This window comes from Aspergillus costaricaensis (genome assembly GCF_003184835.1).
Source record: "Aspergillus costaricaensis CBS 115574 unplaced genomic scaffold BO79scaffold_11, whole genome shotgun sequence".
NCBI lineage: Eukaryota > Fungi > Ascomycota > Eurotiomycetes > Eurotiales > Aspergillaceae > Aspergillus > Aspergillus costaricensis.
Genome location: NW_020291811.1, coordinates 54,146 through 78,578, shown reverse-complemented (window position 1 = coordinate 78,578; position 24,433 = coordinate 54,146). Strand labels below are relative to the sequence as shown.

At 47.6% G+C, this 24,433-nt stretch overlaps 9 protein-coding genes across 9 annotated transcripts; 6 read left to right on the top strand and 3 right to left on the bottom strand.

Moving 5' to 3' along the window:
* Nucleotides 1–1,676: 1,676 nt before the first annotated feature.
* On the top strand, nucleotides 1,677–6,682 carry BO79DRAFT_170673 (ABC multidrug transporter; the record flags this gene model as incomplete). Its single annotated transcript, XM_025679537.1, has 8 exons — nucleotides 1,677–1,871; nucleotides 1,934–2,715; nucleotides 2,774–4,509; nucleotides 4,578–4,888; nucleotides 4,972–5,135; nucleotides 5,208–5,257; nucleotides 5,376–5,772; nucleotides 5,828–6,682. 8 exons carry the CDS (start codon nucleotides 1,677–1,679, stop codon nucleotides 6,576–6,578), a joined length of 4,386 nt encoding a protein of 1,461 aa, XP_025540919.1. The 3' UTR covers nucleotides 6,579–6,682.
* A 131-nt stretch (nucleotides 6,683–6,813) lies between these two features.
* BO79DRAFT_262553 (DUF3425 domain-containing protein) lies at nucleotides 6,814–8,038 on the bottom strand. Its single transcript, XM_025686600.1, has 2 exons — nucleotides 7,796–8,038; nucleotides 6,814–7,730 (listed from the first exon to the last, which is right to left on the bottom strand). Exons 1-2 carry the CDS (start codon nucleotides 7,938–7,940, stop codon nucleotides 6,862–6,864), a joined length of 1,014 nt encoding a protein of 337 aa, XP_025540918.1. The 5' UTR covers nucleotides 7,941–8,038; the 3' UTR covers nucleotides 6,814–6,861.
* Nucleotides 8,039–9,297: 1,259 nt separating this feature from the next.
* Nucleotides 9,298–9,567, top strand: BO79DRAFT_110960 (ankyrin repeat domain-containing protein; the record flags this gene model as incomplete). Its single annotated transcript, XM_025677916.1, has 1 exon — nucleotides 9,298–9,567. A coding segment is annotated over one exon (270 nt), but the record flags the coding sequence as incomplete, so codon positions are not given.
* A 63-nt stretch (nucleotides 9,568–9,630) lies between these two features.
* On the top strand, nucleotides 9,631–10,599 carry BO79DRAFT_113632 (ankyrin repeat domain-containing protein; the record flags this gene model as incomplete). The annotated part of the gene is made up of 1 exon (XM_025677923.1): nucleotides 9,631–10,599. A coding segment is annotated over one exon (969 nt), but the record flags the coding sequence as incomplete, so codon positions are not given.
* Nucleotides 10,600–10,673: 74 nt separating this feature from the next.
* BO79DRAFT_144678 (uncharacterized protein) lies at nucleotides 10,674–11,510 on the bottom strand (the record flags this gene model as incomplete). Its single annotated transcript, XM_025678391.1, has 1 exon — nucleotides 10,674–11,510. A coding segment is annotated over one exon (837 nt), but the record flags the coding sequence as incomplete, so codon positions are not given.
* Nucleotides 11,511–12,229: 719 nt separating this feature from the next.
* On the bottom strand, nucleotides 12,230–12,833 carry BO79DRAFT_216260 (uncharacterized protein; the record flags this gene model as incomplete). Its single annotated transcript, XM_025683309.1, has 4 exons — nucleotides 12,230–12,345; nucleotides 12,398–12,525; nucleotides 12,587–12,630; nucleotides 12,768–12,833. 4 exons carry the CDS (start codon nucleotides 12,831–12,833, stop codon nucleotides 12,230–12,232), a joined length of 354 nt encoding a protein of 117 aa, XP_025540914.1.
* Nucleotides 12,834–14,758: 1,925 nt separating this feature from the next.
* Nucleotides 14,759–16,780, top strand: BO79DRAFT_216259 (cytochrome P450; the record flags this gene model as incomplete). Its single annotated transcript, XM_025683308.1, has 10 exons — nucleotides 14,759–14,909; nucleotides 15,000–15,131; nucleotides 15,286–15,480; nucleotides 15,597–15,741; nucleotides 15,803–15,866; nucleotides 16,177–16,269; nucleotides 16,326–16,331; nucleotides 16,422–16,481; nucleotides 16,548–16,718; nucleotides 16,772–16,780. The coding sequence occupies 10 exons, from the start codon at nucleotides 14,759–14,761 to the stop codon at nucleotides 16,778–16,780; spliced, it is 1,026 nt and encodes a 341-aa protein (XP_025540913.1).
* Nucleotides 16,781–19,395: 2,615 nt separating this feature from the next.
* BO79DRAFT_286572 (HNH endonuclease signature motif containing protein) lies at nucleotides 19,396–20,939 on the top strand (the record flags this gene model as incomplete). Its single annotated transcript, XM_025688483.1, has 3 exons — nucleotides 19,396–19,752; nucleotides 19,804–20,066; nucleotides 20,115–20,939. The coding sequence occupies exons 1-3, from the start codon at nucleotides 19,488–19,490 to the stop codon at nucleotides 20,937–20,939; spliced, it is 1,353 nt and encodes a 450-aa protein (XP_025540912.1). The 5' UTR covers nucleotides 19,396–19,487.
* Nucleotides 20,940–22,277: 1,338 nt separating this feature from the next.
* BO79DRAFT_262547 (uncharacterized protein) lies at nucleotides 22,278–24,036 on the top strand (the record flags this gene model as incomplete). The annotated part of the gene is made up of 7 exons (XM_025686599.1): nucleotides 22,278–22,349; nucleotides 22,407–22,777; nucleotides 22,827–23,160; nucleotides 23,224–23,422; nucleotides 23,468–23,499; nucleotides 23,554–23,706; nucleotides 23,767–24,036. 7 exons carry the CDS (start codon nucleotides 22,278–22,280, stop codon nucleotides 24,034–24,036), a joined length of 1,431 nt encoding a protein of 476 aa, XP_025540911.1.
* Nucleotides 24,037–24,433: the final 397 nt, after the last annotated feature.

The following is a 24,433-nucleotide window of genomic DNA, read 5'->3' as shown; positions in this document are numbered from 1 at the left end:
TATTATAACTGTGTCCAATCAACCTGCCATCATTTCCTCAAAATGCCTAAGCGCGTCTGATGTAAAATTCACTCGTGGCGCGGTATTTAGCGGTCGGATGGCGACAACCAAGTCCTAAAACCCGCTGCATCTGCTCTATCGCCGTTGTCCAAGAAGCGTGATCAGTGACTGTCAAGGGCTCACTGGGAGAAAGCTCATCTCCAACATCAGTATGTGTCTCTGGTTCGGGCTCTCAGTCCAGATAACTCCCTTTAACACGAGGAATCTAGAATCCCGACCCACCCTGAGAGGGTTAGGTACATGAGATAGTCGAGAGTGCGTTCTTTATTGTACACGAGTTGCTCCTGTACAAATTCGGGGAGGTTATTCGTGTTTTTTCGGATGCTTATTGTAATGCACCATAGAAGTCAGAACCTTTCAAGTACACATTATTGTTTTGAATTCCCTGCATAGCTCTGTAGAGAGTCCTGTCGACATACTGCCGTTGGTCTTCCGGTGGGTTGGAGAAGTATGCCCAGACGTCTTGCCTGTTAACCATGGTGGGTGCTTTTCTTGTTGATGTTTTTCTTGTGTCACTTCGAAGAGGTACATGTTGTATTCGTAGCTCAAGGTGTATCCATGGTTGTAGAAAGATTCATGTTAACGAGGTTGATGAGGTCAACTGTCCATGGTCAACTGCATGTATTTATGTTTTCGAAGGGAGTCTCTTCCTTTCTTTGTTGCATGTCCTATGAGGGTATTCACATTTTCGTATAGCAATTACCTTTTCCAACAAAGGGGTACTGCACTGTTGGAGCTGACTGGATGGCCTTATTATTCAGTAGAGCATCATATCTAGATAATAAACAGGTGAGACCAAGGCTAGTACCAAGCAGACGAAAAGAAACCTATCCTGTAGCTGCTGCAGTAGGAGGATGCTAAATCCGACCAGATGTTCCTGACTTTATTTTTTGGCTCATGGCGATTGCAAGAAATTGAGCAAGGAAGTCGCAGTGTTGTCTTAGCTAATCGGGCGCAGTTAATATGTGGAGGCCAATCAGAGTGCTGTTAGCCGTCTGTATGCACTTGGCCATTTTTAGTGGTTGACACGATGAGGACAATGCAAGTGGACGATGCCTGATAAGGTTTCTTTGGTGGTATTGGCACAATGCATCTATGACCCCACCCATGTAAATTAATAGGCCATGGCCTAGATTGCTTATCAACCCTTAGCATTCGACCTTATCATTGTATAGTATGTCTGCCTAATGCATGGCGGAAGATGCCGCCAACATGTCACAACATGGCGTCCTGTCGGTGAATACGTCAGACAAAGCGCCATAAACATGCTAGGGTTCAACCAAGAAGTTACAAGGGGCTGGCTGCCTGGTAGCTTATCCCGGAAGGTGTCTGACGTTAGTGCTTGACTCGGACGCCCTCGATCACAGAGCCGCAAATCGTTATCTTGCTGTCTAAACTCTAACCATATAACATGGACCATATTGCAAGAAGGAAGGCCTTCATCTGGGCATTTCCTCGTGTCTTTGGGCATCACCCGTAGCTTTGAGCCTAAGTCTCATATTCTACTCTTTTAGCTAAACACGTTGCTAGCACCCTGACAGCGCAGAACTGACACGCTGTGTGCCTATAGCCCCTAGCAAAGACCACTCTGGGCAGGGGCTTTCTTTTTGCGCAAAATGCCTTTCACCACCGGAAAAGAAAACTTACTCCAGCTAAATCGAAATAGCTTCGACTTCAACCTACAATTTGAGCAGCTATTCTTCTCCATCATACCGTCGGCATTATTCATTGTCACGTCACTATGGCGGACGTTATGTCAATTTCGAAAGCCTGTAGTTGTGAATGCTCCCTTATTCCAGCTAATAAAATTGGTAGGTCCTCCCCGATACCCTACAGGTAGAAACAAAGATTATCATGAGATTGACTATCGCAGGGTGCCATTACGACCTATGTGGGTCTTGAACTGTCCCTGCTCGTCCTGGTCGCGGTTGGGTCATTCCAGGTGACCACAATGTTCATCGCTTCTTCAATCCTCAACCTTGTATCGGCCCTGTTCATGATAATGCTTAGTGTCTTGGATCATAGCAGAAGTCCGAGGCCTTCGACACTACTGAACAGCTACTTGTTTCTTACTTTCCTCCTGGACGCGGCTCAAGCAAGGACTTTGTTCCTGTCATCAGACAACAGAATCGAGACCAGCTATAGTAGTATATTCAGTGCTGCCCTAGCCCTCAAGGTATGCATTCTACTACTGGAAGCTCAAGAAAAGTCCCGATGGATAGATTGGGACGAAAAGAAGCACAGTCCAGAAGAAACAAGCGGTATCTTCTCGCTTGGCGTCTTTTTCTGGCTGAATAGAATGTTCTTGAGGGGGTATAGGAAAGTCCTGGCGACCGAGGATCTCTATCCCCTGGATAGCTCCTTTGATGCTACGTCGCTCAATGAGGAGTTTTCTAGAAACATGGACTATTCAAAGCTCAAGGGCGATAAGTTTGGCCTTGTGAAAGTACTGGTGCGGACATTGAAAGCCCCCCTGCTTTTGCCCGTTATTCCACGCCTCGCTTATCTCGCTTTCACCTTTTGTCAACCACTTTTTCTTGAAAGGCTGTCGAACTATTTGTCCCAACCCCGACTCAATGCGAACACTGGATATGGATTCATCGGTGCTAGCCTGTTGATTTATTCGGGGCTGGCCATTTCGTGGGCATTCACATGGTATGATGACCCGGAAAGCATGCTGACACTAAAATGGACTACTCATACATTGGTGTAGGTATTTCCATCACCGGATGCGTACTATGGCGACGTCCATGCTTGTCACAGAGATCTACAAGAAAGCAACAACAGCGCGTATCGGAGCTGGTGATGACAATGCTGTTTTAACACTGATGAGTACAGATATGGAGCGGATCAAGATGGGCTTGAGATCGTTGCACGAGATTTGGGCAAGCATCATCCAAGCTGGTCTGGCTGGGTGGATGTTGTATACAAGACTTGGTGTCGTGTTCGTCGCACCTATGGGTGTTGTTATTGTTTGCTTCTCTGGTTTGGCTATTTTGACCAACTTTACTGGAGACTCGCAAAGAGCCTGGATGGCAGGAGTTCAGAAACGCGTGGGTCTCACTGCTACAGTCATTTCCAGCATGAAGAACTTGAAAATATCCGGTCTATCTGCGGCCATTGGTGACTTCGTGCAGAGGCTTCGCGTCGAAGAATTAGCGGCGGGTGCCCGCTTCCGCCAGCTAGCCATCACTGCGGCCCTCCTTGCCTATATTCCACAACTGATGAGTCCACCACTGACCTTTGCCTTCACGACACGAACTCTCGATGCGACCAGGGTGTTTACGAGCCTGTCCTTTCTTACTCTCTTGACCAGCCCATTTTCGCAAGTTTTCCAATCTATTCCTGGTCTTGTCTCAGCAATAGCCTGTTTGGGCCGCATACAGGCCTTTCTGGAGTGTGAAACTCATCATGATTTTCGCCAAGTCTTCGCTAACATAACGAGTGAGACGGAGAAAGCGAGAGGAAATGATAAGAGCGTATCCGATGGGGGTTTAGATGGTCTCCACCATGTGGAAATCAAGAACGGTTGGTTTGGTTGGGAGGCAGACAAGTTTGTCTTGCGAGATGTGAGTACCCAATTGCCTACAGCCTCGCTCACTATCGTCGTGGGACCTGTTGGCTCTGGTAAATCTACGCTTTGCAAAGCACTGCTTGGAGAAATCCCTTTCAGCAAGGGCAATGTGGTCATAAGCACTATGGCTACTCATGTTGGGTTTTGCGATCAAACTGCGTTCCTCTCAAATGGGACCATAAAGGAGAATATCGTCGGCTTTTCTCCTTTCAATGAAACGAGGTACGAAGAAGTCATCGACGCGACAGCTCTGAAACACGATATTGCCACGCTTCCTCAGGGTGACGAAACTAACATTGGATCTGACGGGATCGCTCTATCCGGAGGCCAAAAACAGCGTGTTTCTCTTGCACGAGCTCTATACCTGCATTCCGAGCTTTTGGTATTGGATGATATCTTCAGTGGTTTGGATGCAGACACAGAGGAGGAAGTATTCAGAAAAGTATTTGGGCCGGATGGCCTGCTCCGACGACGACGCTCGACAATTCTCTTATGCACCCACAGTATCAGACATCTCCCTGCAGCGGATCATATAATAGCACTTGACAACGGCTCTGTCGTTGAGCAAGGTAGTTATGCCACGCTGGCAACAAGGCAAGGATATGTTCAGCGTCTAGGATTAACGGAAACTCGCAAAAGCGATGTGACAGATGAGAAAGTGCCATCGAAAAGGACAGTACGGAGCTCTAAGAACGACATTCTAAATAGAACGATATCTATCACTTCGTCTTTGGGATTCAATATGCAGCAATCGCGGCAGGTAGGCGATAAAGCTGTATACAGGCATTACTTTAAGAGGATGGGGTTGTTTGTAGCCGCATGCAGTGTGATCTTCGCCGCTCTGTGGGGGTTCTTCATAAACTTTGCAACAGTTTGTAAGTGCAATACATATGGTTACAGAACGCCATATGGATTGGGCTTCTGACTCATTCTCGTGATGCAGGGCTCACCTACTGGTCCGATGATATTAGCTCAAACCGGCCGGCGCATTCTTCCGCATACTACGCTAGCATCTATGCTACGTTCCAAATATGCTGCATGATATCCCTGCTTGTCACGGCGCTTGCGCTCCTAATTATTGCAGTGAAACGAGCTGGGGCTGGTCTACATCAGGAAGCCTTGCGAACATTGATCCAGGCGCCACTTCAATTTTTTACCAATACGGATACCGGAATCGTGACAAATCTGTTCTCGCAGGATCTGAATTTGATAGACACAGAGCTACCCGAGGCCACACTCAACACCATCGTTTGTGTAAGTCTACAGTCTACCTTCTGACAGGACACTGTGAAATCCCCGCGAGAAAGTCTCCATTTATTCTGACACGGGTCTCACAGGTTTTCGAAGCGATCGGACAAGCAGGTGTCATGCTCACTTCATCTTTGTACTTGGCCATCAGTTACCCTTTCCTTGCTGCCCTGCTCTATGTGGTTCAGAAGTTTTATCTTCGGACATCTAGACAGCTGAGGCTCCTGGATCTTGAGGCTAAGAGTCCCTTATAGTGAGTTTAATTATTTCGTACCAGTATCTGTCAACCATGGGAGTTCTTCATTGTTCTGACAGGAACGTATAGCACGCATTTCCTTGATACTCTCAAGGGCATCACGACTATCAGAGCCTTCGGTGAGTAAGCTATGGGATATATGCCCAGCAATATAGCCAACATAGTATCAGCCTCATGCCTGCTTCAACAATTGATTCCTCTAATGATATAGTGCCGTGCTAACTAAAGACTGTACAGGCTTCCTTACAAACGAAGTTGAGAAGAATGCTCGCTTAGTCAATAGCAGTCAGCAACCTGCTTATCTTCTGCTTATGATCCAAGAGTGGTTGAACCTTGTTCTCAACCTTGTAGTAATGGTGATAGCAATGGTGCTGACGATATTGGCCGTCCGGCTTCATTCAAACTCCGCCTTCGCTGGAGCTTCTTTGGTCTCTCTAATGAGCTTCGGCGATAACATTTCCGGTATTGTCATCTTTTACACAAAATTAGAGACGTCCATTGGAGCGATCGCGAGACTCAAGGCTTTCAAAGAAACCGTAAAGCCAGAGGATACAGACAGCGAGGACATAATCCCTTCTGAACAGTGGCCCCAGAGTGGCATAGTCGAGCTGAAAGGCGTATCCGCAAGTTACGGGTAAAGGAGCTATCTTGCCATGCAAACGCCACCATGCAAAGCTAATGCTCATCAGGAGTAACCCCGCTGCTGAGAATGGATCCAACGATACGTCCACTCTCGCCCTTCGCAACATTCAACTTTCCATCAACGCCGGCTCTAAAGTTGCCATCTGCGGACGTACCGGCAGCGGCAAGTCCAGCCTTATTGCCCTCCTACTCAAACTTCTCGACCCCCTCCCAGAAAGGGCCATGAACGCAACGATCGACAACATCCCGCTCCACCGAATCAACCGACCTACCCTACGCCAGCGTATCATAGCAGTGCCCCAGGAAGCCGTATTCCTACCAGACCGTTCCACTGTACAAGCAAACCTAGACCCCTCCTCCGTTTCCACACCTGAAGAATGCAAATCCATCCTTACCACTGTGGGGCTGTGGAATTTTGTTCAAGATCGTGGAGGCTTGAATGCTGGCATGAGCGCAGGCACATTCAGTGCCGGCCAGCGCCAACTTCTGTCGCTTGGCCGTGCACTTCTGAGACGTCGTGTCCGGGCAAAGAAAGGCTCAGACAATGGGATACTGCTGCTGGATGAGGTCAGCTCGAGTGTGGATCATGAGACGGAGCGAGTGATGCAGGATATCATCCAGACGGAATTCAGACATTATACCATCATTGCTGTGAGCCATAGGCTGGACATGATCATGGATTTTGATCGGGTGGTTGTGATGGATACGGGGGAGATCGTGGAGATTGGGAACCCTGCGGAATTGGCGGCGCAGCCGGGGTCTCGGTTCGGAGATTTGGTCAGGACGAGTGCTAAGTGAGTGATAGCTGGATGAAGTTACGGTATGGTGTCTTTGAAGTTCTAGCTAGTAAGTAATGCGTCTAGTTTTGTTTTCATTGAGTCTACATTTTGTATAGAGATAGGTCCTTCTCTACAATATATAATGATTACCCTAGAATAAGTTTGTGGCAGTCAGGACCTTAACGAACAGCTATACATGTACGCTGCCTACCAGGTGCCATGAACGGTAATAAAAGAATGAATAAATGCATTTTCTTTCATCCATTGTTCCTCATTCACTGTCTCCTAGACTAATTCCGCAACTAAGTCTGACCCAGTTGACGATACACCTTGGTCATCGAAAACAACGGCCTCTCTCCTCTCTTCGCTCGCCAATGATTCGTCGACCACATCAAATCCACACATCCATGTACCAACCAACCCCATTTCTTCAAGAATCCTTCCGTAATTTCCCAGCTTCTAGGGTCAGAAGGCTCTCCCCAGATAATCAACCCATAGGGTCCAGTGGAAGTCCCATCCCAGAACCCCATGATATCCGTACACAACTCCTCATCATCCCAGTCATCACCTACCCGAATCAGATTATTTCTCATGATGGGACACGGAAACAAATCAATCCAAGTGTGGTGGGGACTTAGACGCTGAAGCTCCGTGGGCCGTAGACTATCTGGAAGAATAGCAGGAAAGTCATGTCCAGGCCTCCCGAGTGAGAAGGGAGATATCGAGTCGTCTTTCATCCACTCCCATGTAATGCCGAGAGTAGCCATATTTGCGACGAAGGCGCGATGGACATTCATCCTCGTGAGGGAGAGGAGATGGTCTGCTTGCGGACAGTTCAACTGGTAACTGGAGTGGAACTTGGCTAATTGTTGTAGTAAAATGTTCACTTTGTCTGTGCTAGGCATCTTGGCACATAGTGCATCGATTTTGGTTTGGATGGATGGTGTGTTTCGGGTGGTTGTTGTTGCTTTGCTATCTTCGCTGCTATTATGGCCTCCATAGAAGCGGGTGAGGGTTGTGAGTTCGGGTTCTACATCTTGTTGCGGATGAGGTTGTGTACTTTGGAGCTCGCCAGTTGATTCTATATTCAAGGGCGTTTGAAGCGCTGTGACTGGATGGTAGTGTCCGTTCGAAGGGATAGAACGAGCTTGCGCGAGTCTTGCCTTATAGCCTGGTCGAACATCAGCGAGTGTCCTCAGGTCCAATCATGAAATTGGTATCTCCACAATGACTTACGGCGTACTCTCTGATTCAACCGGTTCTGGCGCCTCCTACGTTCTTTCACATCCGATACACCGTGCCAGTCATCATCGGGGAGTTTCTCAGCGACATAGATGACATGTGGGTTTGCTGACTGCGGGGAAGCATCGCGGGCCCTCATATTGGATGATCAAATGATGACTTGATGATCGAGGACAGTAGATCGCGGAAAGATGAGTGCACGTTGAATGCTGACCGCTAACAGAATCTTAGTTGCTGAAGTTCCAGCCGGTGGCTACAAGGTTGAGGTTTAAATCGGACTTTAGCACATTAACTTTCATAACTCCGGCCCCACAGGACGTTTTGAGTCCCGGTGGCGCTAAATGCTGACCGCTAGCATTTTGAACCATTCCATCACGGACCCACTCAGGGTTTGCCGAATGAAATACTCAGAATTGGGAATGGAATCTTGATGGAAGGCTTGGCTAACGTACACACGCCCAGCTTGCAGTCAAGGTCGAGGCCAGACACCAGATTTATATACCTGTCCCTGGGAGCTCAATCACTTCTGTGATTTATGCATTCACCAGGGGTCAATGTGCATTTATCGGAAATAAGATCCCGATCTCTGAGCTGATACACATTTTGAATACCTCATCGCATTGGAAGAGGTAAATCACCTCTATTTGAAATCGTTACATGTGATACTTTCTTTCAAATGATGCTCGAATGCCGACAGTTGACCCGGATTCTGCTTGGGGACTTGAGGGTTTGGGAAAATCAGAATCGTTCCAACATTGAAGATTCTCTCCCTTCCCAGGGCTTATCGTAAGGGAGATAAACTACTCCACACAACTTCCCTTATCACGTCTTCATGAGCAGGACTTGTGGAAGATTCATCCAGCCCACAACTTCTTCTGTCTTCAGAGTACGTAGCTCAAATCACGTTTACGCAAGATGCAGTGGTCGAATATTCATCATCTTAGATTTGTGCTGTACGGTGGCCTATATGACCTCAGAATTTCGTCGGACAAGGATCTGTGTGGAAGATTCCAGTATTTCAGTTTCGGTGCTCAGAGTCGTCTTCGTCATACCTATGCAGCACCGGAAGTTCTCCCGTTGGTGTCAGCATTGCCTATATCAAGGAGACATTACCTTTGTGTTGCTCAGTTGTGGCTAGCATAACGAATTACTTGCTTTTCTTTCAAGTATTCTCTTTCATGCACATACCCCTGCGCACTAAGAGATCCCCTGGCCAGATGACCACCTTAGCCAACATGAACATGTCCGAGTTGAAGAGAGAGCTCTGCCGCCTCTGCAGAAAAGGAACCAAAACACTCTTCGCTGCCGTCCGTGAAGGGCACAAGGAGTGCGTGCAGATAATCCTGGCAGATCGTGAGAGGTTCCCAGTATCTGACGCCACAAAGGCACTCGGATATGCCGTACGATACAACCAGCTTGAAATTGCTAGACTCGCGCTTGAGGCTGGGGCAAATCCAAGCCCCGAATTGGACGGTGAAACATGGGATACCTCACCCCTCCACCACGCGACGGACAAGGGCAACTTAGAGATGGTGAAGCTCCTACTCGAATTCAAAGCTGATGTTGACCAGTTGGACCTGCATACCCGCGTGACGCCCCTATCTATTGCTACGGAATTGGGCCACATTGAAATCGTCCGCTGCTTGCTGGAATCTGAAGCCGATGTCAACCTGAAGAAGCATGCTTATGACGAGGCACCTCTCCACGTTGCTACACGGCTTGGGCACCTGGAAATCACCCAACTCCTTCTCGCACGAGGGGCTGACGTGGACATACATTGTTCAGGTGGATATCCTCTGTACTTCGCGTGCAAAGGTAATCATGTTGAGGTGGTCCGAGCCCTCCTGGCCAACACTCCTAAGCCGGACCTGTATCTAGGAGGACGAGAGGAACTGTTTTCAACAGCAATCTACCACGGCTACACCGAAATCGTCGCCCTGCTGTTGAAGGCCGGCGTGGATATCAACCGCGAGTGCGGGCAATCCTGTACCCCACTCGAATGGGCCGTAAAGCATAACTGTGAAGCCGCCGTACCATTGATCCTGGAGTACCAACCGAATGTAGACCGGAACTGCAGTTCGAGGATTGGTGTCCTGCACTTTATCAACCAGAAAACGGAAGTGGCCACTGTCAAGCATCTAATCCGTTACGGCGCCAATCCAGAAGACGCCAACAAGAAAGGGGAGTGCGCGATCTGGGTCGCCGTACGGGCCAACAATGAGCCCGTCACCGAATATTTGGCGTCAGTTGTGAAGGGACAACTGGATAAAGTCGTGGAAGAAGGCACAGTTCTCCATATTGCATGTCGGTACGGGAGCCCGAATATGGTGCGCATCCTGGCAAAGGCTGGGGCGGATGTCAATTTTGCGGCCCCGGGGGGTGGCGAGACCCCGTTGCAGGCGGCCTGCGGCCGTAAAGTCGATGGCTCCAGATTGGAGGAGACCCTGGAGGTTATTCGGTATTTGATTCATAATGGGGCTCGTGTCAACGATTGGGGCGGGAACTTGCAATCGCCCTTGCACAAGGCGTGTTTGAGTAGCGCGCCGGAGGTCATAAAGCTTCTCTTGGCGGAAGGAGCTGATGCCGACTGCAAGGACTCGGTTGGGAGGACTCCTGCTCATCTCGTATGTTATCGGGGGCTAGAGCACTACTACGCATTAAGCCCCAGTGAGAATGCCCTCGTGGCTCGAGACTCGATGGGTCGCACGGCATTGCACTACGCCGTGATTAGTGGGGTCGTGGAGCTGGTGGAGGAGGTCCTGGAGGGCCACAAACAGCATCCTGATTACCAGGACACATATCTGGGGTTGGTCGATAAAGATGGATGGATGCCGTTGCATTGGGCGGCAAGATGTGTCTCTCCCTTGACGGATCATAGGATAGATATGTTTCCTACGTCCATTTCATGTCGACAGACGTAGACTAGCTCCTTGATGTATGAATTGCAGATGACATGGCTGTTTGCAGGCCTAGACAATCTCGACGGCATCTGCTGAACCTCAACACTCGAATTCAACACCACGGGAACCGAAAGAAAGAAGAAATAAGCCGGCACCGGACTCATGATAAGTCTGGAGCAATGCTCCACATGACTCAAACTCCCGAACCTCTCCTCCATAACCACCCCGGTCTTCCCCATCCGACGATACTTCTGCCAATAGAAGACGCAATGCGCGATGTGCCATTCCCGTGTTGACCAGAAGGAGCCTCCTGTTTCCGCCAATTGTGCGATCTCATCGTTGGTGATGGGCACAGTGCCGTATTCATCGAGGTAGCAGCTCCATTCGCCATTGGGCCCGGGCCCGGAACGATCGAAGCGGGCAGTTAACTCGGCGTCACGGCAGTGGGGTGGGAGCCAGGCTGTGGCGAGGGAGTCGTATGTACAGTTGCGATGAACGGCCTCCTTGATTGTAGACCCGCAATCGCAGATGGGTAGGTCGGGAGGCAGGGTCTCAGGGCGATAAACGTCGGGAATAGTTGCTTGGGGCGATGGAAATGGAAGTATGATAAAGGAGATGAGTGAAAGAGATCCCCATGTCGCAAGCAGGTATAATAACACATGGAATGTGGTGAGACATATGGGTTGTCGATGCCAGGGCGTTGGTTTGGAATTAAGTGTGTGCTCTTGATAGGTATAGCCTTCTTCTGTTGAAGATTTAGCTTCCTCTTCTTTGGGCAGGAAGGGGGTGCTAGGTGATTCCATGATGTTTTTTCTACTGAATCTTGTGGATCTTAATTCTAAACCAGTGCGTGGTGTAGAAATGGTATACGATGGAGGAGGGGAGAGGACAGGGGGTTGTGACGGATCGACTCGTTTGAGCGCAGCAGAAATATGCAATTCAGAGGCGTCGAGAGAAAGAAAGAGAAACTGGGTAGATGGGACAAGAGGGGTGGCTCAATAGCCCATGTCTGTGAGTAGGCAGCAAGTGTGAGCTCATAGTGTGAATCCGATAATGCGAGCCAGGGGGACATGCATGACTTTGATAGCTAACATCTTGATAGAAAACATCCGTCGTAATGTAAAATACCGGTAAAGTCTCAGCACCTACGCCAACTATAGTGTATTGTGACTTCGTAGTGCTGGATGTGGAGACGAGTGAGACGATAATGGGAGACAAAAACCGATTCACAATTCCATCGATGGCTTTGGCTTCTTTGCTGTGCAGCACTTGTCGCCTTATCTGTATGGCGCGGAAGCCGTTCACACTTACCCATCAGTGCATCGACCGGCCCAAACCGATACCAGCGATTATCCAATCCCATAACTTGCCAAAAGTACCCTAATATCAAATGCAGATTTTATTACCAGCTCCGGATTACGTGGTCGAAGAATGAGGTGATATTTGAGAAAGTTTACCGCTGGACTATCGGAGCTAATTCTCTCGTAAAATTAAAGCTAAGGTAGCTCCAACCCTAGTGCACCCTCTACTAGTTGCCTTCGCCACCCCTCTTGGTGTGCTGCCCCCCTTTGTGTAGTAAACCCCCACTCCCCAGCTCTACCACTCCAAGGTTATGACTTGTCCCATTCTCGGTGTATGGATTACCTGTTGATCTAGTATTAGCACCCAGTAATGTTTGATTATGTATCCGACATACCGAATATTGGGTGAACCAGTATTCCGGGCTCATGGGGATCAAAAGAATGTTCAGCCATCCATTTCTCGATGTTCTCCCAGACAACACATTGACAGTGGCCGTCGTCTGGCGCAACAGGACAGGGGCCACTGGGGATCGTGCATTAGCTTTAACTTGTTTCAAGTGCCATCGGGATCTGAATAAACTTACTCTGTCATCCAATGACTTGGAATGGGTGAGAGGTCTGGGTGACACTAGACGTACTGTCTTAGCCAGTCCAGGCAATGCTCTGAATTTCCAGTCAAAATTGTGTTTTCATCGTGGGCTTCAGTAGGCACTCTCTGTCACCACTTACCCGTATGTCGTCGCAACATGAAAGCCTCAAACTCACTAAGTCCCGGGTAATAGTGGTCGGCATAGATGTAATGATGGAGCCTTTGGACACAGTGAAGCCCATGATACGCGGATACAGTCACATAATATCCGCTGCCGTCACTCAGCTCAACTATGCTGTCCTGAGCGGCGAAATCCTCTCCTTATTGATCTTGAGTGACTCGGATATTGGTATCTATTACTTTATATCTCAGTGGTTGCTTTCTTGGAAGTTAAGTGTAGAATTGATTATACCACCTACTATTCATGAGTTTATCCCAGGCTTCTTCTAGCTCCGGTCGCGGCGGCCCGTTATAGGCATTGGTTTTGTTGGGTTCAGTGACCCGTCATGTCGGTATATGGCCAGGGTTTCTAAGCGCCGCGGTTCATATTCTACGGCACTTTTCAAGGGACCTTGATGGGTTATGAGCTGGATAATATTCTAACTGAGTTATAGAGGGATGTACTGACTGGTTGCGATGTCCGGATATGCGATGTATGTCGGCTTAGACCACGGAAAAGTGTAAGCGATGAGCATAAGGGCATTCAAGAAAAGTAGGGAGAGGTGGATTTTAATCGAGTGCTCCTTAAGCCAAGAGCTTCTCGAGAGCAATCGTGTACTTGGTCGAGGCGCGCTCAATAGTCCCTCCTCTTCAGCTGTCTCGTTCGTATAGGACTTATTCTCATCGTCCTCAGGTGGCTGGTCAACACGAGTAAATATCCCCATTTTGCAGTTCTTCTGGTGACTGGGCTTGAGCAATACAAAATAGGCAAAGGATGAACTACCCAGTTGTAGTGCCAGAATCAGAGAGGGTTTATGCCCAGGAGTTGACTGAAAGTGGCTGTCATTGCATTATTCGAAAAGACGCTGCCCGGACCACCTGCTGTCCAGAAGACGTATCAAGGATAGGCCCATGGAGAGATAAGGACTAATGATCTTCAGGTTCATCCGCCGCGACCCACTTGATGGGTGGGGGAATTGCCAGATCCTATCGCGGGCGGTGAATGAGGTCATATAAAGTCCCACTTTTCCATTCAAACTATCCAATCGGCTCGAAAACCATCCGCACCTGTCACTTGCAGGTGCTTTTTGCGAAGTACCTGAAGTACTCGTAGCACCACCTGATGAGTTCGAAAGTCTTTCCGCATGGCTAAGATTCCTTCGGCTTTGCCTGAGGTACCATGCAGCTGTTCTGTGAAGGCAGCATCATGTTTGTCATGGTAATGAGTATCTGGTGCCATTTTTGCTTTAGATGCTATGGTATGGATACGATCGAAAACAAATATGCTGAAAAGCATAGGAGGTAGTCAATCTATTGTATATTTATACTTCGAATAATTTAGAAATCTTCACTCCACTATTCATGCACTTAAGCAAACAATAGGCGTAACCGTTTCCTGAGATTACACCGTCTGCTACGACTCTGGCACAATGTATTGGCTATAGGGCATTCACCTTTGCAGAGCGGTTCTACTAAGGATGGAGTATAAGCGAGTTGTGCCATAATAGTTCCAATCAATATCTATGGTACTGGGTGTAAGCCACAAACCTTAATAATATAATGCTTGTGTTACATTGAGAACTCTATGCAACAGTGAAGGTTTACCATACCAAATGCTATCTCTATGACGTCTATGACAGCGTCATGATTGAAATATACTAGATAGTATAGAGTTATAAAATCGCAGAAGTTCACCGGCTTGCATCATCATAACCTTAAACCTCTGCTTCTAAAGCACAGTTGGCAGATTGTAGAGGGCGTCAATGGTATATAAGCTGCAGAAGCACATCTATAATGCTCGAGTGCTCATATATGTTGCATTAGGATAGTATTATTGAATCGGCTAATCTTCATTACTTTTGTCTTACGAGGTAAACGACCGAAGTCTGCTATACCGATTACTTTTCTTGCTTTCAGCAAGCATCATGATCCTTCTAAGCGACCTTACGTGGGTTGACATTGCCGTCTACCTTACGACGAGCTTGGTGGTCTACTATACTACTTCACCATGCTTGTAACGTATCGTCTCTGGCTGAGTCCGCTAAGTCGATTCCCGGGTTCGCCTCTGGCCAAGGCTACATATTTGTATGAGTTCTACCATGACTGGGTTAAGCCGGGCCAGTTCTATCGGAAGATTCACGAGATGCACCAATGCTACGGTATGCTTCCAAGTCCATGCTCGAACCTCTCCAGAGCCCAAGTGGAAGCAGTAACCTTATGAAATGCTTATTTATAATGGATATGTATAGGCCCTATTATCCAAGTATCTCCCGACGAACTTCACATCTTGGACCCGTCGTATCATAAACACTTGTTTGTCATGGGCGGAGCTCGGAAGAATGATTTGTACCCAGGGTCTTACCGAGGAACTCCTTATGAAGGTCTGTTCTTCCTCGCATACTTTTGCTTTGCTTTTCCTTTTCTTCTTCTTTGATGACCTACGAGTACTACCGTCGTCTTTCCTCTTTGTTCTGATCCTACTGCACAGACGGACATGATCTAATTCGCATTGCTTGTTATCTACAGATTTTATAGAGCTTCTTAAAACACATAAAGTCCACCGCTTGGTAGTACGAGCGCCCATAGATAAATATTTTTCGAGAGCGTCTACGATCGCCGCCGAACTGCAAGTCGTCAAGTGTATCAAGAGCTTCACCTCACGATTAGGCGAGTTCAAGGATACTTGGGAGCCGGTTAATCTAAGTTACACTCTACTATTACTGATTATGGGTAGGTCAGCCTTCTGGAAATTAATAATTATGAAAGCTGGTACTAAGTGTCAAGGCAAACAGACCTTGTCTCAGCAACAGTGTGCGAAGAACCTACTTAATATCTCTCACATCTAGAGTTCAACGCTGCCTGGTCAGTTATCGAGGGCCATCTCTGGATGCAGTGTGCTTGGCTGACATTTCCCTATCTCTTCAGGTTCAAAGCCAAATTTCAGGGTGTAATTACTGTTCCCTTACTGGGTATGGTCCCAAAGCCAGCAAGGTATGTAGCCCAATTCCTCTATTCAAATGTCGGGGACGCATCTCTTATTATATACTGCCAGGAGTTCATTAATGCGGATCTTACGATTTCTTCAGAAACAAGCATCGACAAAGAATGAATACGGGGTACGCATCATAATCGAAGCCTTTCCAACAATGCTGTTTTATATCCGGCTAACAGAAGCATGAAAAGAAATCTCAATACCAGCAGAGCTTCGAGGGTGTGCTGCGTCCAGCCCAAACTGCGGATTTCGACAAATCTGACCGGGCAGAGGCGATCAAGCGGCAATTTAGAAATGATATATATGATATGGGTGGACAGCTTTGCAGTCTTCCCATCTGCGCTTTTAGGTATTGAGTGTCAAGCTGACTCGAATGTCGCTAAATTTAGCTTATCCAGGAAGGCGGGATATACTCTATTACCAATTGTCTGCAGACGATTATTGTGAACCTTGCGCTAGATGACAGGAAACGGCAAGCCCTGCAGAGCGAGATCAGCAATTTTCTGAGCCAGGATCAAGCGCCTGACGTAATGTGTACAGAGCTTGAAAAGCTTCCATATCTGTATGCTTGTGTTAAATAAAGCTTACGGTACGTATAGTAGGCCACAGGGAGTGGTTGTTGTCATATCACCGGATGGCTGATCCAGTCTCCAGACTTGTTGCAGGTATTATGAAATAGGTGACTCGTGTCTTTCCCGAAAATGACTTTGTTGTAGAAGGATGGACTATTCTAAAGGGGGTTAGTACCCGAAGCACAGACTACGCTGATCCTCAGTTTACGGTGGACCTGCTCACAATGATATAGATCCCAGTCGGGATGTCTTCTTACTGGATGCACATGGATCCAGAAGTGCTTCCCGAGCCAGAAAAATTCAAGCCCGAGCGTTGGTTCCACACTGAAGAGAACCACGACCCGCGAATAACTGAATATATGGTTCCAGTTGGTAGAGGATCGAGGGATTGCCCTTGGGAAGCAGTAAGTTTTCATCCCGTACCCTGGCCGTCTATATGTACTTCTAAAAAGCGAAGTTTTGCTGATGTGACTCTCCTGATAAAAAAGTCTTGCATGGATGGCTCTATGCCATATTGTGTTCGAGTTGTATAGACCAGGTGCACTGAAACTGGAGCTTTATGAAACAGACGAAGGCAATGTAACGATGGATCGTGGATATGTTTTTGCTTTACCTGAAAAGGTGTCTGGAGGAGTTAAGGCATTGGTTCAGAGCCTGTCTTTAAAGATCTTCCATGATTTCGAAGCTGTTTCAATTTAGCTACTCGGTCATGTTAGACCGGAGCCCCCCATCGTTCTTCGATATTCAGCTGCTAGGTACAAATGGCTATTATTGGCTCATATGTAGCGAGGGCTTTGATGCAGTCGAATACGACTAGTTGGTTCAGGTTGTGTATTTTGAATGTTGGGCTTTCCGTCACCTTCACTGCCATGACTTTGGTACATAACCTTCCGGCGAAAAGCATGTTCCTTCCTAAGCGGAGTAAAACCAAGGCTATCTAGTGGCTTCAATAATATGTACGAGGGCTGCTTATTTGTATTTGACGTATTCCCAAAGAGAAGATGTAATGCTGCAGGGTCAGTTATAACTAGGCTTCCGTGGGACGTGTCCGTGTCAGCACTTTAAGCTCTAATGTGTCGCTAGCAGCTGCTCTGGCTCTCTGAAATACGCTCTATTGACCTCGCAGGTTTCTCATACTCAGGGCTCATATATCCGTTGATATACCTGTTTACTAGGCGTAGCAGACTACAAGGCGGTTCTCATCGGGGCGCAGCTGTAGCCATTCCTACTGGAAGTAAGCCGCTCGAACGGCCGGTTTCCAACGTACCACAATTTATTTCCGCAAGACAATCCGACATTAATTTGTCAACTACCCCCAGGGGTATATCGTGTATAGATGCTGTGCTTCCCGAAAACATAGACGTTGCTCCTCTAGTTAACCCCCAATTGTGTGAGCTGATCATACAAGATTAACTTGTACGTAGTTTTGGTCTTGTACTCCAGCCTGAGACCTACGGCTATGTACCTTGTATTTTTCCATCGTTATTGTCAAGTTTTTTAGACTTTTCACTGCTTTCTCGCCTCTCGGTGACAAGGTTGTGCGATTGACGTCATGCAGGACCTTGTGTATTCTTTTTAAATGACACTTTGGAAGATGCTGTCCCAGCCCAGATTCGCTCAAAGCCCGTTGGAGCATGACTACCAGTGGCTTCTATACTAGGCTAGTTGACATCCTTATAGAGAGTAACAGAAGTGTGAAGAAACATCCTTCGACGTTGTGCCCGACAACGGTCTGCTTATCTGTCAATATTTAGCAGTAACCTGTCACCTGGACGAAGTAATAGTTCGAGTCATGCCTGGCTTTGGTTGACCACTGGATGAATGTTCGCCATTACGAGATGATTACACATAATACACTTCAACGGTGGGCGACGGAACTCCCAGTTACGGTATCCCGAAAATAATTGCTTTGTATTCAATGCGCCGCCTTCACACAGATTTTTAGATAAAGCCTTAGGCATGTCATATCTCAAGAGAAAAAAAAAATTCACCATGAGGTTGCAGCTCAGCGTACACTGAAAATATCCCAGCATGGACTAAGTCGAGTCTTGTTTCACAATCAGCTCATTCGGTGCCGCATTCTGTGAGGTCTATTAGGCAGTTCAAGGTCAGATGGCGTTGAGTTAAGATTAGGCCGCGCTTAGATATGACCTTGAGGTGACCTTCCCCAAGGAACTAGCTCGCGTGACGATATAAGCTATGCGAGATTAGCATCGGCGTGGGCTGAACTTTCACCCCGGACAGTGATTCCAATTTGGGCTTTCGGGTGAAAAGATTTGGCTGCTGTGCGCAGACTACATCGTGCATGAAACTTCAACCGACTTTCAAATGGAAGGATTGTAACAAGATTACAAAACTTAGGTTGTGAGTAACTACTCAAATTCCATGCCCCATGAATGGGCGCCGACATATAGACAATACATCAGGTATCCATAGAAATGGCAGTCATGGATTCTAATGTATGTATATGATCATTTTAGATCTCAGGATGATGGTTGCTTGGTGCGTGTAGGCACAGGTGGCGAAGGCTTAGGTGATGATTAGGTAAAGTGAAAGTCTCAAATTTCATCTTCCAAGGTTAATCCTCGGCTCACATCAATTATGATGTTTGCGAGCCATGCGGCTTCGGAGACTCTCTCACTCAAGCTAGGCTGCAGATGAACAAAACATCAGAAGACGGGCCTCGCTAGAACATCCTAGCGGACGGAAGACAGTACTTTGAGTAGAGATTCACTAGGCCTAAATGAAGGTCCAGCGACACTAGCGGGGAGGATCTACTTGCTAGATGTGGATTATCACCAGTTACATGAAGATGTCATAATCATAGGGACGTTGAGTATATCTAAAGGCCTTTCACCTCAGTCCATAAATCCAGGCTGAATCCACGCCGGCCAATCTCGCTCAGGTTATATTCGGCCAGATAAGCAAGGTAATTTGTGGATTTTGCGGTACAGAATACGTGGGCGCAGCGGCGGATCATCTGACATCCCGGAATGGCATGGTCACGTGTCAGGAACCATTCCCACACTCCCTTCAGTTCTAACTACTTTGTTGCTCTACATCATTGACACAAGAGTTGTGCATATTGAGTCCCATCCAACCACTAATCTCCACGTCGAACACTTATTCATCTCGAGCATTTATCTATCATCTCTCCAGAAGATTTTCCAAAGATGTCTTCATTTTCAGGGCCTTCCATGGGCTTCAACGATCCTGAACGTCTGAAATTATTAACGGGAATTCTAGAATCTATAAGATCATACGAGCTAGCCGAGAACATCCCCCAAGGAACCCTACAGATCAGTACACCGATTTGGTTTGGGATGTGGCTCGCAGATATATCGGAACTCCAATGGTATTCCCGAGAATTTGATCGTGATGTGATGTCTACGTTGTTGCGACACAACGGGGGGAGCTTCGCAAGAATTCTTACAATGTGTATGTATAGTATCTTTGCTTACGAGCAAATGGGCTCACCTAGGATTATAGATCTACCTGGGTCTGGAATAGGAGGAAAGTTCGCAGCGTCACAACCAGGGACAGGAGCAGTCACCCCAGTACGGAGTATGGAAAGCTCCTTAGCAAACAGTCCTACGGCATCTCGTATAGCGCCATTTACGACGCCTACAGAAAGTTCCCCAACCCAGCCCGTCGCAAAGAAGCGCAAATATGAAGCGATGGAGCCTCCTAGCTCTCCCAGTATATCAAGTAAGATTAAGAAGGTGATCAACAGGAAAGACTTGAGTGAGGCTGTTAGTACTTGTTTCCCTGTGATCCCCTTTGCTCTGACTCTAACTCAGGTGCAGTGCCTTGATCGGGATCGAGTTTGTATCATCTCCAAGGCGACAGATCCCTTGCAAGCCGCCCATATAATACCGGCTTCGGTTTGTGACACTACTACACCTACCAAGAAGCTCAAGTTCCTCGAATTTAAAGCCTTGCTGAGGATGTTTTGGTCGCAAGAGACAATCCAGAGATGGCTCGAAGGCAAGGAGAGTATCCTCATGTCAGTAGGAAATCTAGTAGCTCTGAGTCCCAATTGTCATACATATTGGGACAGAGCGCTGTTTGGTTTGATGCCATTCCGGGTATCAGAAGACCATAAGTCCATGGAATTGCATTTTTACTGGCTATGTGGCAAGGGACTTCCCGCTACCGGCAATTCCTTGCTCCTGATCAATGACAGTGAAGGAAATTCTACTATATCACCAATAATGATGCCTGAAACAAGCCAGAAGGGAGGAAGAGCGCACCATGTTGATGTAGCCACTCCTAATCTGAAACTCTACAATAACGATTCAGATACTGTCATCTGCTCGGGGGATACCATTATTATCACAACATCAGATCCCCAAAAACTACAGCTTCCTGATGAAGGTCTCTTTGCCCTCCAGTGGACACTCCATCGGCTGGCTGCAATGTGCGCTGGTGCAGGCTGGCAGCCAGCCGATGGAGACGATGATGAGGATGATGATAACGATCTGTGTCTCGATAATTCAGTTGAAATCACTACACCAATTTCAGAACGGGTTAGCAAATTTCACTTGAGAGAGGTTAAGAAGTCATATTTCCAAAAGGCTATGGCAGATGCACTCAGCTCGTGGAATGTCGATCATGGCTACTGAGCTTTTTAGTGAACTTGTTATATGATGCCGATGGCTTAACTCTAGCTAGGTTTATCGAAACAGAATCTGCAGTCCCCAGGGTCTTGGCCGTAGTTCGTAGATGAAGATTTGCAATGTAGGAGGCTTGCTATCTCCCTAACGGTATTTCATTTTTTTTATCACATGCCGGGTATATCGCAACGCGTCCCACACAGTCCCTGGAAAGCACATACCAAATGAAAGCAATTCACTACTTGGGAGTAACACCATCTCGGTCTCTGTTGTTTTGCGTTCTTGAGACTTTCTCTCACCTAATCCGCGTCGCTTGACCTCACCTCCTCATCCTACCTTTCAATTTTTCTTTCTCTCACCTTGTCAACCTAGCCTGACCTCAGCTTCTCATCCTACGTTTTCTTCAATACTGTAGTACCAGCATCTAAACTACTTCTTTTGCTCCTCCAAAAGCACATCTACTGTTAAAGACGATGGCGAAGCGTCGGCGCAACACACTCGAGTTAGATGAGGCTGCCACAATCACCGAGCTGAAAGATGACGCTAATCAGAAAGCGGTCCATGATGCCTACCTGGGCACTATAGCCTTTGACGTAAGGTTCCTTGATACTGAGACGTACACGAACAGGGAACTTGACATGAGACATGTCGGCGAACTAATTGCCAGCTTCAAGCTGGGCGTCCGTCGGTTCTTTCGAGAAACTCGTATGAAAGCTTGCATGAAGCAAGATGACTACAAAACCTTCCTCGCGGCCTATGCTGGTCCAAATTCTGATCCAGAGACTGTTGATATGGCGCGAAGCCAAGCGACCAACGCTGACGGCGGGCAGTTACATGATTTTGTTCACTTGGATACGTGGCCAGAAGGTCTACCACTTCCTGCACTGATTGCGGGGCAACATAGGCGATCCGCACTATCGACACTTTTGGCTGAGCAGGAGAAAGCTGCGACCGAAGGTGGACTCACGCCTGATGGCAGCCCTCTTCTCCATCCTTCTCCTCAGGTAAGCATAACGAAACTAAACTTGAGTCAGAAGACTAACATCTAACCAGGCTTATTATTGGGCGTTCGACATCTACGAGCAAGAAAAGATGCAAAGCGATCTTTTGGCCACCTTGAAGGGAAACCGTGACGATCCGAACAAGAGCGATTCCGATGGCTATGTTCTTATATCCATATTGGACGATCTAGCCGCAAAGACGGAGAGCGAACGGCAACAATTGCTGAAAGCAGGAAACTTCGGGCCTTGGTTACAAAGTACGTATGGATTAAACAGATCACAAGGGCCCCGAGTTCTTGCGATTACTACGGCACCCTTTTGGAGAGATTTGTGGCGCAGCTACGTTATGACACCTTATGGGGAGAAATACTTTAATTTCACAACTGCGGAGGATATCGCCAGCACGAAGCTGGAAAAAGTAAGTCACGGATGGTCTTTCCAAGTTAGCCTGATACTAATAGTTTTTCTCGTATAGTTGTGGGCGCGAGAAATCGATTTCGTTCTGACATTCGGCGATCGGATTTTCGAGGGTAAAAAGGTGACATCTGCGGACTGGGAAACTGTTCTGGCAGCGATGGAAAAGGGTCCAAGAGCGGATTTCTTGAGGAGACTATTCTTTCCGACCAAGGCAGACCACGAGGATGGCAGTCTGACTGGCCTATTATCGTTAAACCAGAAATGGTTCAACCAGTGGACACTGCCCCGCCTCGCAGGCGACACGTTCACTACAGGTTCAACTCAAGTGAACACCAGACGTCCCGGGTTCTTGACTAAACTTTCCGATGTCGAGTATCATAAAGTTTTCATCAACATGCAACAAAACCCCGGCCTAACCTGCCCCAGATGGTACGCGGGCTCCAGCTAAAACCTTCCCAATGCCTGCTAACAAATGTAGGAGTGACTTTGTTCGAACGAACCGACTAATAGCGCAGCCTATGAAGAAAGTACTTCAACATGTGATCTATTGGACGGATCAGAGTTTCTCGTACCCCAGATCTTCATCCAACGCCCTGAAAAATTGGGATTGGGTAGAGGAACTAGGAAAGTCTGCCTTTAGAGCAGAGATTAACCCACGGCCATGGAGGCATGTTGACGAGGGATCGACTAATATCCAACCAAAGTTTACTATCACTTCTCTCCCAGACCATATCGGTAAATTCATGGAGCAACTTTGGACGTACATCGAGACTGAACCTCTGTGGAGGGACGTTACCGTGGTGAAACAGCAGGTATGTCAATCTGCTTTGTGTCCGGAGAGAGAGAGAACTAATAACTATTTATGATACTGTTAGTTAAAACTACCAACCGATAAAAAGCAGGTAAGTGTAGAGGGCGCCGATCTCGAGGCCATGTATACGTACTTGGCACGCTTTGAGCAAAAGAATTGGGCCGGAGTTGTGATGTTGGTCGTGGGCTATGCGGGCCCCTGCCTCAGGGGCGAGCTCTCCGCCTATAATGACCTTGACTATTTGGCAAGAAACCTTCACATTTGTTCCATAACTCTCACTAACAGCAACTAGATGAAGAAACTACAAGCGTTTACTTCCTTCGGGCCACTGAACGTGAAAGTTCAGATGGCGGAGAATGCCAAATTTCGTTCAGTGAGGTATCTGACAACACAGGCCATCCGCAACCAGCTGAGTGATGAGACTGAGCTATTTTCCGCCATGTTCTGTTACCGAGAGTTGAAAAAGGTTATGATCAGCACTTTGACGCACGGGTATGGTGGGGGCTCAAAGAGGAGGTCGGAGCAGTTGTCCTTCCTCCTGGACAAGGTTTGTCCGAACTCAGTTGTGTCAGCCCCGATTTCATGGTATAAGCTAACTGGAGTCAAGAAAGAGTGGGAGGTCGCCCGGGCAGAGCTGATCGAGTACTCCATGACCTTGAACCGGCGCGGCATCATGGTCAACGCGGACCAACTGAACGAGAGCTTAGAACGCCTAGCTCTTCCCACGCATGCAAACCCGGTCGCTGAGGACGGAGAACCCATCATGGGATTCCTGGAAATGGATCCCGAGAGTTATGGCCTCGAGCAACAGGGAAATACGGAGCGCCTGCAGGAGCTCCTAGCCCGTACATTAGACAAGGAGATCGATAGCCTGTAGTTAAGAGGAATTTTATGTGCTTCTGGGTTAAGGCCTTTTATCAAACTGTATACGGTTTCTCCTATAGAACTCCCAGGCGATGATCATTAGTCAAAGAGGCCCGGTGGGCTTTTTGTAAAGCAAATAATTTAACCTTACCTGTTTGCTAGTAGAACTGCTCTGTTGCTCATGTTGAACAGGTGGCATGTAAGTAGTTTCATTGCAGGATCGGGAGGCGAAGCACTATGATGGGACGTACATGGACCATGAACAAGTCTCCGGCGAATAGTGGATGAAGCAGTAAGTTAGAGGATTGGCAGAGCGCAACCTTACTTGAGAGAGGTTGGCTATCTAGCCCAAGCCCACTAGTCAAGATTTTCTGGCAATGCAAAGGGCACCATAGCCATTGAACCTCTAA

What these genes read in the sequence shown, in the direction of transcription:
- BO79DRAFT_262553 (XM_025686600.1), bottom strand. Translation starts at nt 7,940, where the DNA reads ATGAGGGCCCGCGATGCTTCCCCGCAGTCAGCAAACCCACATGTCATC. An exon ending in GTTGAATCAGAGAGTACGCC is followed by an intron (nt 7,731 to 7,795) that starts GTAAGTCATTGT and finishes ATGTTCGACCAG; the next exon opens with GCTATAAGGCAAGACTCGCG.